At 44.8% G+C, this 12801-nt stretch overlaps 1 protein-coding gene and 1 long non-coding RNA gene across 5 annotated transcripts in view; one reads left to right on the top strand and one right to left on the bottom strand.

Annotated features, from left to right (window-relative positions):
* Positions 1-2343: 2343 nt before the first annotated feature.
* LOC309834732 lies at positions 2344-8462 on the bottom strand. Of its 2 annotated transcripts, none has more exons than XR_014297883.1 (3): positions 8347-8462; positions 7351-7527; positions 2344-2548 (listed from the first exon to the last, which is right to left on the bottom strand). It is a non-coding gene; the product is annotated as an uncharacterized lncRNA (long non-coding RNA). The 2 variants fall into 2 exon arrangements; XR_014297884.1 differs by having other exon boundaries at positions 7436-7527.
* Positions 8463-8692: 230 nt separating this feature from the next.
* WAPL (WAPL cohesin release factor) overlaps positions 8693-12801 on the top strand; it is a 75697-nt gene continuing 71588 nt past the window's right edge. The window contains exons 1-2 of one of the 3 annotated variants that reach the window (XM_082673938.1): positions 8693-8783; positions 11757-12277. In XM_082673938.1, the coding sequence (XP_082530064.1) occupies positions 11779-12277 (499 nt within the window). In that variant the 5' untranslated portion in view covers positions 8693-8783; positions 11757-11778. Of the gene's footprint in view, positions 9084-11756; positions 12278-12801 lie in introns of all 3 variants that reach the window. The other 2 variants (XM_082673939.1, XM_082673937.1) reach the window with 2 other exon arrangements.

Genomic DNA, 12801 nt, shown 5'->3' with positions numbered 1-12801 from the left:
TGCGCGCATAGGATATGGGGTTCCAGTTGTGCAGGTATGACTTCAAGGGCTCGGGGTTCATATGTGCTGGAGAGAGGCTGTGGAGGTCGCCAGGGCGCCATTGTGGTCCTGGAACGCTGCCAGGCCCCCACAATTCCCCAACTTCAACATTCTTTTTTTTTTTTTTTTTTTTTTTGCGGTACGCGGGCCTCTCTCTGTTGTGGCCTCTCCCGTTGCGGAGCACAGGCTCCGGATGCGCAGGCTCACCGGCCCAGCCGCTCCGCGGCATGTGAGATTCTCCCAGACCGGGGCACAAACCTGTGTCCCCTGCATCGGCAGGCGGACTCTCAACCACTGCGCCACCAGGGAAGCCCAACTTCAACATTCTTTAATCCATTAAACCCTCCAAGCAGGCGCTGCCTGGCCTTCCAAAAGCTTTTTCCTCAAGCTGGGAAAACCCAACAGAGAAATGATCATTTTTCAACTATGAGAGCCAACAACACTCATACATGATGAAGCAAGTCACATAAAAGAAAGAATTCCTTCCCACTTTCCTGGGAGAGGTCCCTCAGCGCAGAGAATATTGAGCTGCCCAAACTATGGGCCAGGCTGGGGTATGTACAGATTAGGAGGGCTCTCACCCAAGAGCTGGAGTTTGTCACTGGAAGAAATCCCTGCCCAGGTTATTCATAAGAATTTCTTTGAAATCCCAATTCCTGTGTTTCCTCTGTCCCAAGTTGTGGATCCCCTGGGCCAGCTGAGGGACACAGGGAAGGGAGGAGGAACAGCTTAGAGTAGAGGAGCCCGCTCTCTATCCCAGTAATAGCATCTGGGTGCTGTCAGAGGACCCAATGGACAAGGTGGGAAGAGATTGTATATCACCTGGGTAAGACTAGGCACTGTGGCCCCAAACTGTTGAATAAGCCTGGTCTTGTAGACACCTGTCTGCCCCTCTACCCTTGGTGTTCACAGATTACATATCTCCTAGGGTCTCCTAGATTTGTTTTATCTTGCAAGGACTAGTCCATTCCTGACTCCAACCTGGCCTCTTCCTCTAAATACCCCCAAAGTCTCAACCAGATTCTTACTTTTCCAGGCAGGCCTGAACCTCTGGCTTAAAAGGACAGCAAAACTATAGGGTTCCTCTACATGGCCTGATATTAAGGGCCCAGGATAGTACATGCTTCATGCCTGTGACCTTTGGAGAAAGACAGACACCTAAGTAGCTGGGTGATCTTTGGCAAATCATTTATCTTTGACAGTGTTCCTTAAGTTTCCCATCAGCAGAGTGGCTGGATAATAGAACCAAAATCCCTGAAAAGGAGATGTAGGGAAATCTGCATCGTAAACTCAGCACCTGGAAGCCTGCTCACCTGTTTTCTCACATGCTCTCCTGAGGCTCTACTACATGACAGTAGAGACAGTAATGTCACTACCACACTAGCGTTTGCCCTGCAAGTGAAATACTTGAAACTGAATCACCCTGGCATCCTGGCTTGGGTGAGCAGCAGTCAGAGGGAGATTGGCTTTCAGAGCAGGTGACAACCCAGAGGCCTGCCTCCTGTCACCGTAGCTAGGCAGTCAGCTAACACCACCTCACTGTTGGGATGGATCTTTCTCCCAGCAGCATATCCCACTGCCTCCTGCCTAGGAGGAGAGCCCAAGCAGATCTCCACTGACATTCAATAGCCTTGTTCTGCCACTGTTTCCATCTCAAGGATATTAATCTCTAGCCTGACTACGGCTATCAGAATTCTTTTTCAACACTTCCAATACATACACTCATCATAGCCATTTTCCAGACTTACTAGAAAGAGGTACAAAACTCTAATATGACCAAAACTCCACATGCCTGGTTTTCTGTATCTACTTTTGAGAACTATGGAAACACGGAATAGAGGATAATTGACTTATGTGAGAGGGTATATGATTCATGGTAAGTCTATTTTTTTTGCGGTATGCGGGCCTGTCACTGTTGTGGCCTCTCGCATTGCGGAGCACAGGCTCCAGATGCGCAGGCTCAGCGGCCGTGGCTCACGGGCCCAGCCGCTCCGCGGCATGTGGGATCTTCCCGGACCGGCGCACGAACCCGCGTCCCCTGCATCGGCAGGCGGACTCTCAACCACTGTGCCACCAGGGAAGCCCCATAAGTCTGTTTTTTTACATTTTCCTTCAATAAATATTTACTGACCTTCTATAGCAACTTCTATAGATTCTGTCTATCTAATAAAGATATAATGCAAGGTCACAAATTTACTTTTTCTAGTAGCCACATTAAAAAAGGTAAAAAGGAGATGAAATTAACTTTAATAACATATTCTACTTAACACAATATATTCAAAATATTATTATTTCAACCTTTTATCAGTATAACAATTGAGATACTTTATATACACAATTTTTGTACTAAGCCTTGGAAACCCAGTGCTTTGTATTTCCAGAACATCTCAGGTTGGACTAGCCACATTTCCAGTGCTTGGTGGACACACACAGCTGGACAGTGCAGTACCGTGCTGGATGCTGAGGATGAGCAGGTGGACAAGGTCTCTGACATCATACCGCTGACAGTCTAGTGTGGGAGACAGATAGTAGTCAACAAATCATTTTGGAGAGTGATAGGCGTTATTGAGAAAATAATACACCCGTATTATACAGAGACTGGGAGGCAGATTTAGATTGCCTGGGTAGTCGGAAAAGCCTTTCTGAGGCTGCGACCCAAATGAGGAGGCATTAACCATCAATTATCTATTGCCACAATAATGCTGTATAACAAGCCACTTCAAAACTCACAGGCTTACTATAATAGCTAGTTATTATTGCTCATGAGTCTACAAGTCAGCTGGGCAGTTCTTCTGGGCCCAGGTGGGCTCACACATGCATCTGTGAGCAGCTGCAGGTCAGGTGGGTGGCTATGCTGATCCTGGCTGGGCTTGCCTGTTTGGGGTCTGCTGGCTGTTGACTGGTATAGGATGTCCTCAGCTCTTTTCCATATAGCTTCTCATCCTCCAGCAGGCTAGCCCAGGCCTGTTCTCATGGTGGAGGCAGGGATCCAAGAGAGAATGTGGAAGCATTCAAGGTTTATGAAGGCTCAGGCTCAGAACTATTTATCACTTCTGCCACATTCTTTTGGCAGAAGCAAGTTACAAGGCCAGCCCAGATTCTGGGAGGAATTGGAAAGACACATTGCAAGAGGTGTGTGTACAGGGAGGGGTGGAAAATTCAGGCAATTTTGGCAATTCATCTCCCATATTACTTAAAAAGCTTTCAACACCATCAGGAAGTTATAACAATGCTAAACTCTATGTGCCCAAAAAAATATCCTAAAAACATAAAAACAGAAATAGAATTGTAGGGAGAAACTGACAAAATTCCTCTTACAGTGGGAGGTTTCAAGATACCTTTTGCAATTATTGGTAGTTCAAGCACACAAACAATAAGTAAAGATATGGAAGAGTTCAACATAATTTACGAGGTATTTAGTTCACAAATATTTTCAGCATGCTTTCTGTGTGTGAGGCACTATTCTAGGTGTGCTGGGCATATATGGGTGAAAAGTCAACAATCCCTGTCCTCATAGAGTTTATATTCTAGTGGAAGGAAACAAACAGACAAGTTAACATGTAAAACAAACATGATTACTATGGTGAAAGACCAGAGGGAAAGGATATGGAGTGTGGGGATAGCAGGGTGAGGGGTTTAACTTAAATAGCATGGTCAGTGTAGACGCTACTGAGGAGACACTGGAGCGAAGACCTGAGTGGTGAGGGCTTGAGTCCTGTGCTTATCTCTAGGACCAGTGGAGGGAACAGCAGTACAAAGACCCTGAGGCAGTAGCTGGGAGGTTCTAGTAGTAGACAGAGGCAGGCTTGGCAAAGTGGGAAGGGATAGGAGTTGTCAGGGGCCAGATCATGCAGGGCCTTATAGGCCATTGTAAGGATTTTGGATTTTAGTTTTCGTGATGGGAAGTCCCAGGAGGGTTTTTGTTGAGGGAGAGGGGTATCATAGAGCATTAGGGGTGAGGACCTTGGGGAGAAGAGGGCTGTTTCCAGACAAGAGTCAGGTAGCCAGACCTTTAGAGATGACTGGGTACCAATCCTTGTCAGGCAGCCTGTCCCCAGGGAATTTCCCTTGCTTTGTCTTTCAGTTACCTAGACAGCAGTTTATTCCCCAAAGGATGTCACTATCTACAGAGAACATGTTCCAATTATCCCAGAAAACAAGGTAATTGGGATTGTAGTAATATTCATCGCCTCAATTCTCAGAATGAAAACCTATCCAAAGCAAGAACAAAAGGTAGCTCCAGAAAGCACTCCCTCCCACTTGGGAAAACCCAGTCATCAACTTATGGAGCCACAATTTATGTGAAACTGTTGTTAGTTTCAAGTCACTTTCTTTTTATGATATAATCTTACATTAAAAAAAGAAAGAAATGGGGCCATTTATTCAACAAATATTTACTGAGCACCTACTATGTGCCACACTCTTCCAGGTGCAAGGGATACAGCAGAAAACAAGACCGGCAAAGATCTCTAACCTCATACGGAAGATAAACACGCAAAATATGTGATATGTTGGATGAGGAGATAAATGCCCTGAAGAAAAATAAGGGGGGGAATAGTGAACATTTGAGAGTGGGTGTGTTACAATTTAAAATAGGCTAGTCAGGGGGACATTAGTTAAAAAAGTCCTATCAGCCCAATATTCCTCGGAACAGAGAGAAGGGTTGCAGAGTGTCAGAGAGATAAAGGCAGGGCGGGGCCCACATCTTGTAATACAACCGCTACAATGTTAAGGGTATGATTTATAATTTTATTCCACATTCCATGAAAAGGAAAAATTTCCTCTAGCCGATGTGGTAATTTCTGACCTCTAGTTCTTGGAACTGAATTATATAAGTTGTAGTACATTTTACTACACATTATCAGAGAAAGACTGCATAGCTCTATTTAGCAACTCCAGTTCTGACAGTTCCCATGACTGGGCTAAAACAAAGGCACAACAATGGCAGAATAGATTATTCTATTAGTTTTCTTTGTGGGATTTTCTTTTTTCAGCTAGAGTCCATCTGAGTGGAACTCAAGGTAGTGGGGATGCTGTGCTCCTCTAGGCAGCATACAGGGACAGCCTGCAGCATCAAAGGGTACACGCTTGCCTTAGATCCTTTTCAGTTTCTGAAATACATAGGAAATTTAATGGAAAAAAAATCAGACATCTGAGAGCTTTGCATAGAGGCATACTAGCAAAGAAAAAAGCACCTACTGGGTATGTATGTGCACAGATTCAAATGAAGTGAAGAGAACCAACCTAGGGGGTGGGAATGGGGAATGGGCAGGAGTGTAAGTTGAGGGAACTAAGAAAACAAAAGCAATAAAATATAAAAAAAACCCAAAAAGCTGCTTGCCGATGTGTTATCCACACTGGAATCCAGTTCACTCACTCTGGTAGGGAACTCAGGGCCATGGCAAGGGAATGGGGTGGAGCCTTCAGAGCATTTGTTAGCCTCAGTGGAACCAGGGAGGTAAAGGGTAAAGTGGTGGTACAGCTTGCAAATCCACAGTCTGAACCTCCTCTAGGAGGGGCCCTGGAATGGGCAGGCTCTCCTGTCTTTAGTGTGGGACACATGAGGGTGGAGAGCCCTAGCACAGCTCTTTTCGGTATTCATACACCAAGCTTCCACAGACTTAACACACACACACAATTTATTTTTCAAATCATGTACTGGATTCAAGATCTGAAAGTAATAATGGGTCCTAAATGCTTAAGAAAAAGTTTGATTTCCTCATTAGTTACAACACCTGGAGCAAATGCCAACGTTTCCATTACCTCACTTGTAAAATAAAGATAACAGGTAGAGATGCAAATGAAGACTTCCTCAAGAGCCTGATATCATATCTGATGCATAGTAGGTTCTTAATGTTCTCCCCCATCCTAACAAAAAGAATTAGATTACTGTCAAATGCTATGGGTATACTTTAAAACAGTACTTGTTAACCTTTAACATGTGGACCAATCACCTGGGGGAATCCTGTTAAAGTACAGATTCTGATTCAGGGGAGTTGGGGAGGGGACAAGGATTCTTGCATTACCCAAAAGGCTTCCAGGTTCTGACTATGCTGGGGGGTCACTCTTGGAGTAGCAAGAATGAACATTAAGTTCCATTACTTAACACAACGACCACACAAAAAGCCCTCAAAAGGAGCTCCACGGACTAGCTATTTCTTTAAAAATTTTACTTTTCCACTTCAGCTTCATGCAAAGTCACTGACCCAGCTAAGTGCCCAGCACCAGCCAGGCCAGGGCATAATGAGCTTTGTGAGGGCATCATTTGGTCCCGGAGGGTTCACAGCACCCTTTTACAGAAAGATCCTGCAACTGTCTCCCCACCACTTTCAGCTTTTTGATCTTAGCCTTTGCCTCTGATGATAATTACCCCTTAATTAGCACCCACCACCATGTCATCTAAATAATTATAGTAAGTGCAGCTTGCACCTCTGCTGGCAGTCTTCAAACAAACTGATAAAACAAGATCCTATGCCAATTTTTTTTTTCTTTTTGCGGTACGCGGGCCTCTCACTGTTGTGGCCTCTCCCGTTGCGGAGCACAGGCTCCGGACGCGCAGGTACAGCGGCCATGGCTCACGGGCCCAGCCACTCCGCGGCATGTGGGATCTTCCCAGACCGGGACACGAACCCGTGTCCCCTGCATCGGCAGGCGGACTCTCAACCACTGTGCCACCAGGGAAGCCCCTATGCCAATTTTTAAAAAGACAAAACTGACCCAAATAAAAGTCACATGCCGTGGAACACGCAGACTCATTACAACTTCCATTAGAATAAGCTACTTGAGTTGGTTTTGAAAAAAAAAAAATTATATAGTGAAGCCCTAACCCCCATGTGAGGGCATTTGGAGGAAGGGCCTTTGGGATGTTATTAGTTTATGAGGGTAGAACCACTATATGAAGAGACAAAAATCATCTCTCTCTACCATGTGAAGAAACAGCAAGAAGGCAGCCATCTGCAAGCCAGGAAGAGAGTCCTCACCAGGAAGAGAATCAACTTGCACCTTGATCTTGGACTTCCTAGCCTTCAGAATGTGAGAAATAAATTTCTACTGTTTAAGCCAAAAAAAAAAAAAAAAGAAAAAAGTTGGTTTTGATACAATCAAGTATTGATATATTTGGGAAATTGTAAATGTCGGAATGTAAATTTTGCAAGCAGTTGTGCAAAAGTAAAACAATTCAGCCATACTAAAATCCACTTTAAATTCCTTTTGGGAAGGGCTACAGGATGTCTGAACTATTTTTTCTGTTTGTAGTTGCCCGAATATATTGGAGGAGTTTGGTAACTTCTGGTGCATTCAAAAGCAAATTACCTTTTGTGGAGGAAGAGGCGGGCTTTTCAAATAAAGCAATTAGTAGTTTTCTAATTTCCCAAGTGGATCTCCATTCACCGCCTACCTAACAGCAGTGCCATCCGAGCCCAAAGAATCATGTACATCTCTTAGGAGGAACCAATTGTGCTACTCTTAACGTGGTTTTCCTTCCGCAGCCTTAAAAACAAAAAAGAAAAACTAAAACTTTCCGAGTTTCTGAAGAGGTAATACATTGACACGGAAAAAACTTCGAACAGCACAAAATGGTGTATAAAGAAAAATAAATGATCTCCCATCATCCGCCACCTCCCTGTCCTCCCCAGAGGCAATCACTGGTTAAATTTTTTATTATGGAAAATTTCAGATATATAGGTAGAGATATTGGAATGAGCCCGTGTATAACACAGCATCAGCAATGGAAAACACCCCACTGGCTTGTTTTATCCTCCTTCCATCAGTTTTTGTAGGAGTTATTTTAAAATAAATCCCAGACACTGGATCATTTTATCTGTCAAAACTTTTAGTATTTCGTCTTTTTTTTTTCCTTTCTCTCCTTCACATAACCACATTACCGTCATCACACCCAACAAGGTTAACGATAATTCCTTAATACCATCCAATATTCTCAGGGGTCACTTTTAACGGGTTCGGGATGGACAGAGGGAGAAAGAACTACGAAGGTAAGGACCGAGGGGATACAGGTGGCACAATAAAGAGCCGAGCTGACATCGCTCCAGGCCGCGACCGTGGATCGGTTGCCCAGCTCCCCGGGCCTCCCAGTTCCCGCTGTCATTAACTGCGCAGGTACAGCACCGGCCAGGACGGGTCGAGGGCCGCACGGAGCCGCGAGCTCCCAGCCTCCCGGCTCCCAGGCGGCGACCCTAGCAGGCCCGGCGCAGCTGTACAACCCACCGTCCCCTGACACCGGCGAGTCCCTGGAGGGGAAACGATTGACACAGCTGCCTGCACTGCGCCCCCGGCCCTCCCCCGTGGCACCTGCGTCTCCCGGCAGGGCCAGCAGCTGGAACTTGCTCCGGAGCCCGGGCCGTCCGGGTCCGCCGCCACCTCTCCTCCCGCTGCCAGCTCCCGCGCCGAGCTCTCAGCGCCGCGACCTCGCGGACCCGGACTACAACTCCCGTCGGGCCCCGCGGTCGGCCCAATGGCGGGCGCCGGAGCATGCGGGGCGCGGCGCCTGCGCGGCGGTTTGAGTAAGCAGCTGCGCGATTGGCTGCGGGGTCGGGCGGCCGCGCGGGGCCTGTGGGAAGCGGAGTGACGGAGCGAGCCGCTGTTGGAGGAAGGAGGTGGGGGCCGGGAGCGCAAATGGCGTTGAGATGGTTCAGGGCCCTGTTCAAACTCTAGCGCTGACCATTCACCGACGGAAGCGGCGGCGCAGGAGGCGGCGGCGGCCCACTGGGGGCACGTAGCGGGCTCTGGTACCAGCTCCGGCGGCGGCGGCGGCGGCGGTAGCCAGGGAGGCCTAGGCCCGGGCCCGGCCGGCGGCGCTCGAGGCGGGGAGGGAAGTTGCGGTGCCGCCTCTCCTCCCCCCCCTCCACCGGGTTTCCTATTTACCGAGAGCGGAGTCGCGGGTTCTGACGGTGGCGGAGCCCTTTGCCTCTCTTCGCTCACCAGCCGGCCCCGTTCTCCCGCGCGGGGCTCCGGCGCCCGCCCGTGGGCCGTTGGGAGCGGGAGAGGCGGAGGCGGCCCGAGGCTAAAGCACTCGCCAGGCGCCGAGGGTAAGTGAGGTCTCGGGTGGCTGCCTAGGCCCGGAGCTTGCCGAGGGTGGGGGAGGCAGGGGTCCGGGAGGGGGTGATGGAAGTCTCTGTACCTCACCCACCCGGCCTCTGAGGAAGTTGGGCAGGGGAACGATCTGAAGAACTCTTTTCCCTTTTATTCTGAGTTCTTTCTGGGCTACGGCTGATTTAGTTCCCTCCCCAGGCACGGTCAAGTGCGTTGGCTTCAGGCCGGAATTTTTTGCCGTCTTACCTCCGCCCCTGGCCTCCGCGGAGGCCTTCCACTGCCCTGGGGATTCGGTGGCAGAGGCTTCCGGGGCGTCGGAAGCAACATCCCTTTCCTGGGAGGTGGGGGTGGGGAGGAGAAAAGTTGCGTGAGCTTCCCCGGGAGGGGGGCCGCCTCTCCCCGCCACCTCCTCGCGCACCGCCGCCCCCAGGTGAGGATTTCTGGGTGATGAGGTTTGGCTTTTCCGGCTTTCATTCCGTCGTGGAAGCCCCTAAGCCCTTGGAGATCTGAAAGACTATGGATTTGGTTGGGGGTTAAGTGTGAGGACCTTTTATCCTAGCGCACTTCCCAGAAAATTCGACCTGGCTTTGGGCTGGGGCAAAGGCCCACCGACAGAAAAGACTTACTTGTGAATCATTCTTTCCTTTTTGGTTAGGGTAATCTTTGGCGTTTGAAGCCTGAGCAAGATAGCCTGTGTTCTTGAAGTATACTGAAAGTACAATGTCACATACGTCTACACACTTGTTTTTGAATTTCTGTGTGCTTTACACTCGAGGCTTGGATAATGCCATCACAATAGTTTGTCTAGTGACTTTAAAAAAAAAAAGACGTGGAAAACTGTAAAGACAGTCAGAGGTAGGGGATATTGTGTAATGAACTCCCATGTATTCATCTTTCAGATTCAACAGTTATTAACTCTAAACCAAATTTTTCTCATCTATGCACTTTCCATTCCACACCCCTTCAAGTTAGAGAATCACTGACATTATTGCATCAGTATTTCAGTATATATTTGTTAAAGACATGGGTTTTTTAAAAAAAACATAAGCATGATTTTCTTGTAACTTGAAATAATTCACTCCTTAATATCAAATATTCATCTGCAGACTTTCAAGTTGTAACAGTTAATGCTTTATGGTTCTCGGACCACTTTTGCCATGAGTTTTTCTGGTATGGGCCTAAAGTAGCCCAAGTCTAGATTTTTGGTTTGGCCTTTAGTCAGCATTTTTAGGTAATTACCGTGTTAGTGTATCCAAAACATTCCAGCTTTGTTGGTGTATGTGTAAATATAGATCTGTAGATCAGGGCTTTACATCCCAGGAGGAATGAAAAGAAATGACTTATTTTGTGTTTCTTGTACCTGCTAAATATACTTAGTTTTTTTAGCTATTCTTAACAAGAAAGACAAGATTTTTTAGTGTAAATCTACAGTAGAAGGGGAAATAGATTTCCCAAAGGAGAAAGTTTTGTGAGATGTTAAAAGATTTTCGAACAATTACAAATTATTTTCTCTTAAAGCAGATGTGTATGATGACTAAATTAAGTATTATTTTGTCCAATTAGAATTGGCTTCTAACCAAAATATTAGAGGGGAAATTGCTTTACTAAATATATATATGCACACATACATATATCAAACTGAGTTTATAGGGATTCCCTATAAATTGGGAGAATTTAAGTTGATAAAGGGAAACATAAACTACAGATTAAAACATTGAAAAGTATAGGTCAAAATATCATTCTGATGGTTGTATTGTGTAAGAAATGGATAAGGATTGATAGTGTTTAAGAAGTACTTTAACTTGTTTTAAAAATGTTTGACTCTTGATTTACTGTCCTGAAATTTTTGTCCTAGTACTTAGTATGTAGATAAATCAGATGAATCAATTTATCCTATCTTCAAGCAAAGAGGAAAATAAAGTTACATGTTTCTATTGCTTCTTTTAATAATCCATGGACCAGTCATTGTAATATGCTGGAGTTCACTAGCTCCAGCAAATGAGCACAGCACTATGGAGACAAGGAAGGTAGAAGAAATACGGTTTCTTGCACTAAGGGAGATGACCAAGTAAGGAATATTTTTCAAGTCATAATTCATATTACATTAGGCCAAAAATCAGGTTTTTAAGGATGGGTTAAAAGCTGCAGGTTCTAATATGTGGGAAAATAGCACCATTTTTCTGACTTTTTCCCCCTTATATGAGTAAGTGCTCTGAAATTTCAAGGAACTATATTTAGTCAATTATTTGACATCTCTAAAATCCTGAAAAAAATTAACATTTTGTGCTTAAGATTTTATATTAAGGGTAATTAGCCTATTCAGATTATTTTTTATGGTAAAAGTGATATGAGAATAATAAGTAGATGAATTTGAAACTTTTAAAGAAATCAGTGTTCCAGTATAAGTTGGTTTTGTGAATGCTGGCTTATAAGTTGGTTAGTTGTTAGGCTTTCTTATTCTGAAAGTAGCAAATGAATATGTACTCGTAAAAAAGATTAACAGAAGTATGTAGAGTAAAAAATGAGCCCCTCTCTGTATACTCCCTCCCCTTATTTAACCGTTTTTAAAGATTTGTACCTTGAATGTGGAAAAGCCATATGGGGAGAAAAGCCATATTTACTTGTTAAATATTTGGTGATTATATATTTTCTTACTTTTTTTTTCACAGAGAATATGAAACAGGTGTCAAAATGACATCCAGATTTGGGAAAACATACAGTAGGAAAGGAGGAAATGGCAGTTCAAAGTTTGATGAAGTCTTTTCCAACAAACGGACCACCCTTAGCACAAAGTGGGGAGAGACCACATTTATGGCTAAATTAGGACAGAAGAGGCCCAATTTCAAACCGGATATCCAAGAAATTCCGAAGAAACCTAAGATGGAAGAAGAAGACACTGGAGATCCTTTTGGATTTGACAGTGATGACGAGTCTCTACCAGTTTCTTCAAAGAATTTAGCCCAGGGTAAAGGTTCCTCTTATTCAGAATCTAGTGAAGCTGCTCAGCTGGAAGACGTCACTTCTGTACTTGAAACTAATAGCAAAATTAGTCATGTGATGGGTGAAGACATTGTTGTATCTGATAAATGCTTACGTTTGGAGGATACTTTGCTTGGGAAAGAAAAGAGCACAAACCGTGTCTTAGATGATGATGCAAGCAGAAGTAGCTGTGCTAAATTAATTACTTCAGGTAAGTTTTGATTTTCTTTATTCTGAGCCAGGAGAGCTTTGTGTAAGCTAATATTTAGTTAAATGATTTTGATTTAGATTCTGAAATATTATACCTCTTGGGGTTTTTTTTCTGCATTAATAATTAATGGGGACCAAAGATAATTTTGTACAAGAGATTTAAGAAATTAAAGGAACCAATTAGGAGTTGAAATTTTACTTAAGCAACTTGGAAATTAATGTTTCCAGACTGTACCCACAGTACATTTTGGGAGTGATCTTTCATTAATCCTTAACTCCAGTTGAAGTAAGAAACATCTTTCTGTTGTGTTGGGATTGCACAGTATCTCATTTCTATTACTGTGGAGGATTTGGATGGTTACTGATAATGAAACTGAGATGAGCGTTTACAATGAGGATTAAGTTTAGGAGTTAACACTTTCTTCCAAAACTAGGAAGATTAAGGAAGTATGGAGTGGAAACAAAGAATTGAGCAAATTGAAATTAGTTTGGAGTCTGGTGCCAGTAGCAACTTGTATTAATAGA

This window comes from Grampus griseus, assembly GCF_964374135.1.
Source record: "Grampus griseus genome assembly, chromosome: 16".
In the NCBI taxonomy this organism is placed as follows: Eukaryota; Metazoa; Chordata; class Mammalia; order Artiodactyla; family Delphinidae; genus Grampus; species Grampus griseus.
Note: the sequence above shows the minus strand (reverse complement) of the source record. Positions and strands in the feature narration are given on the sequence as shown.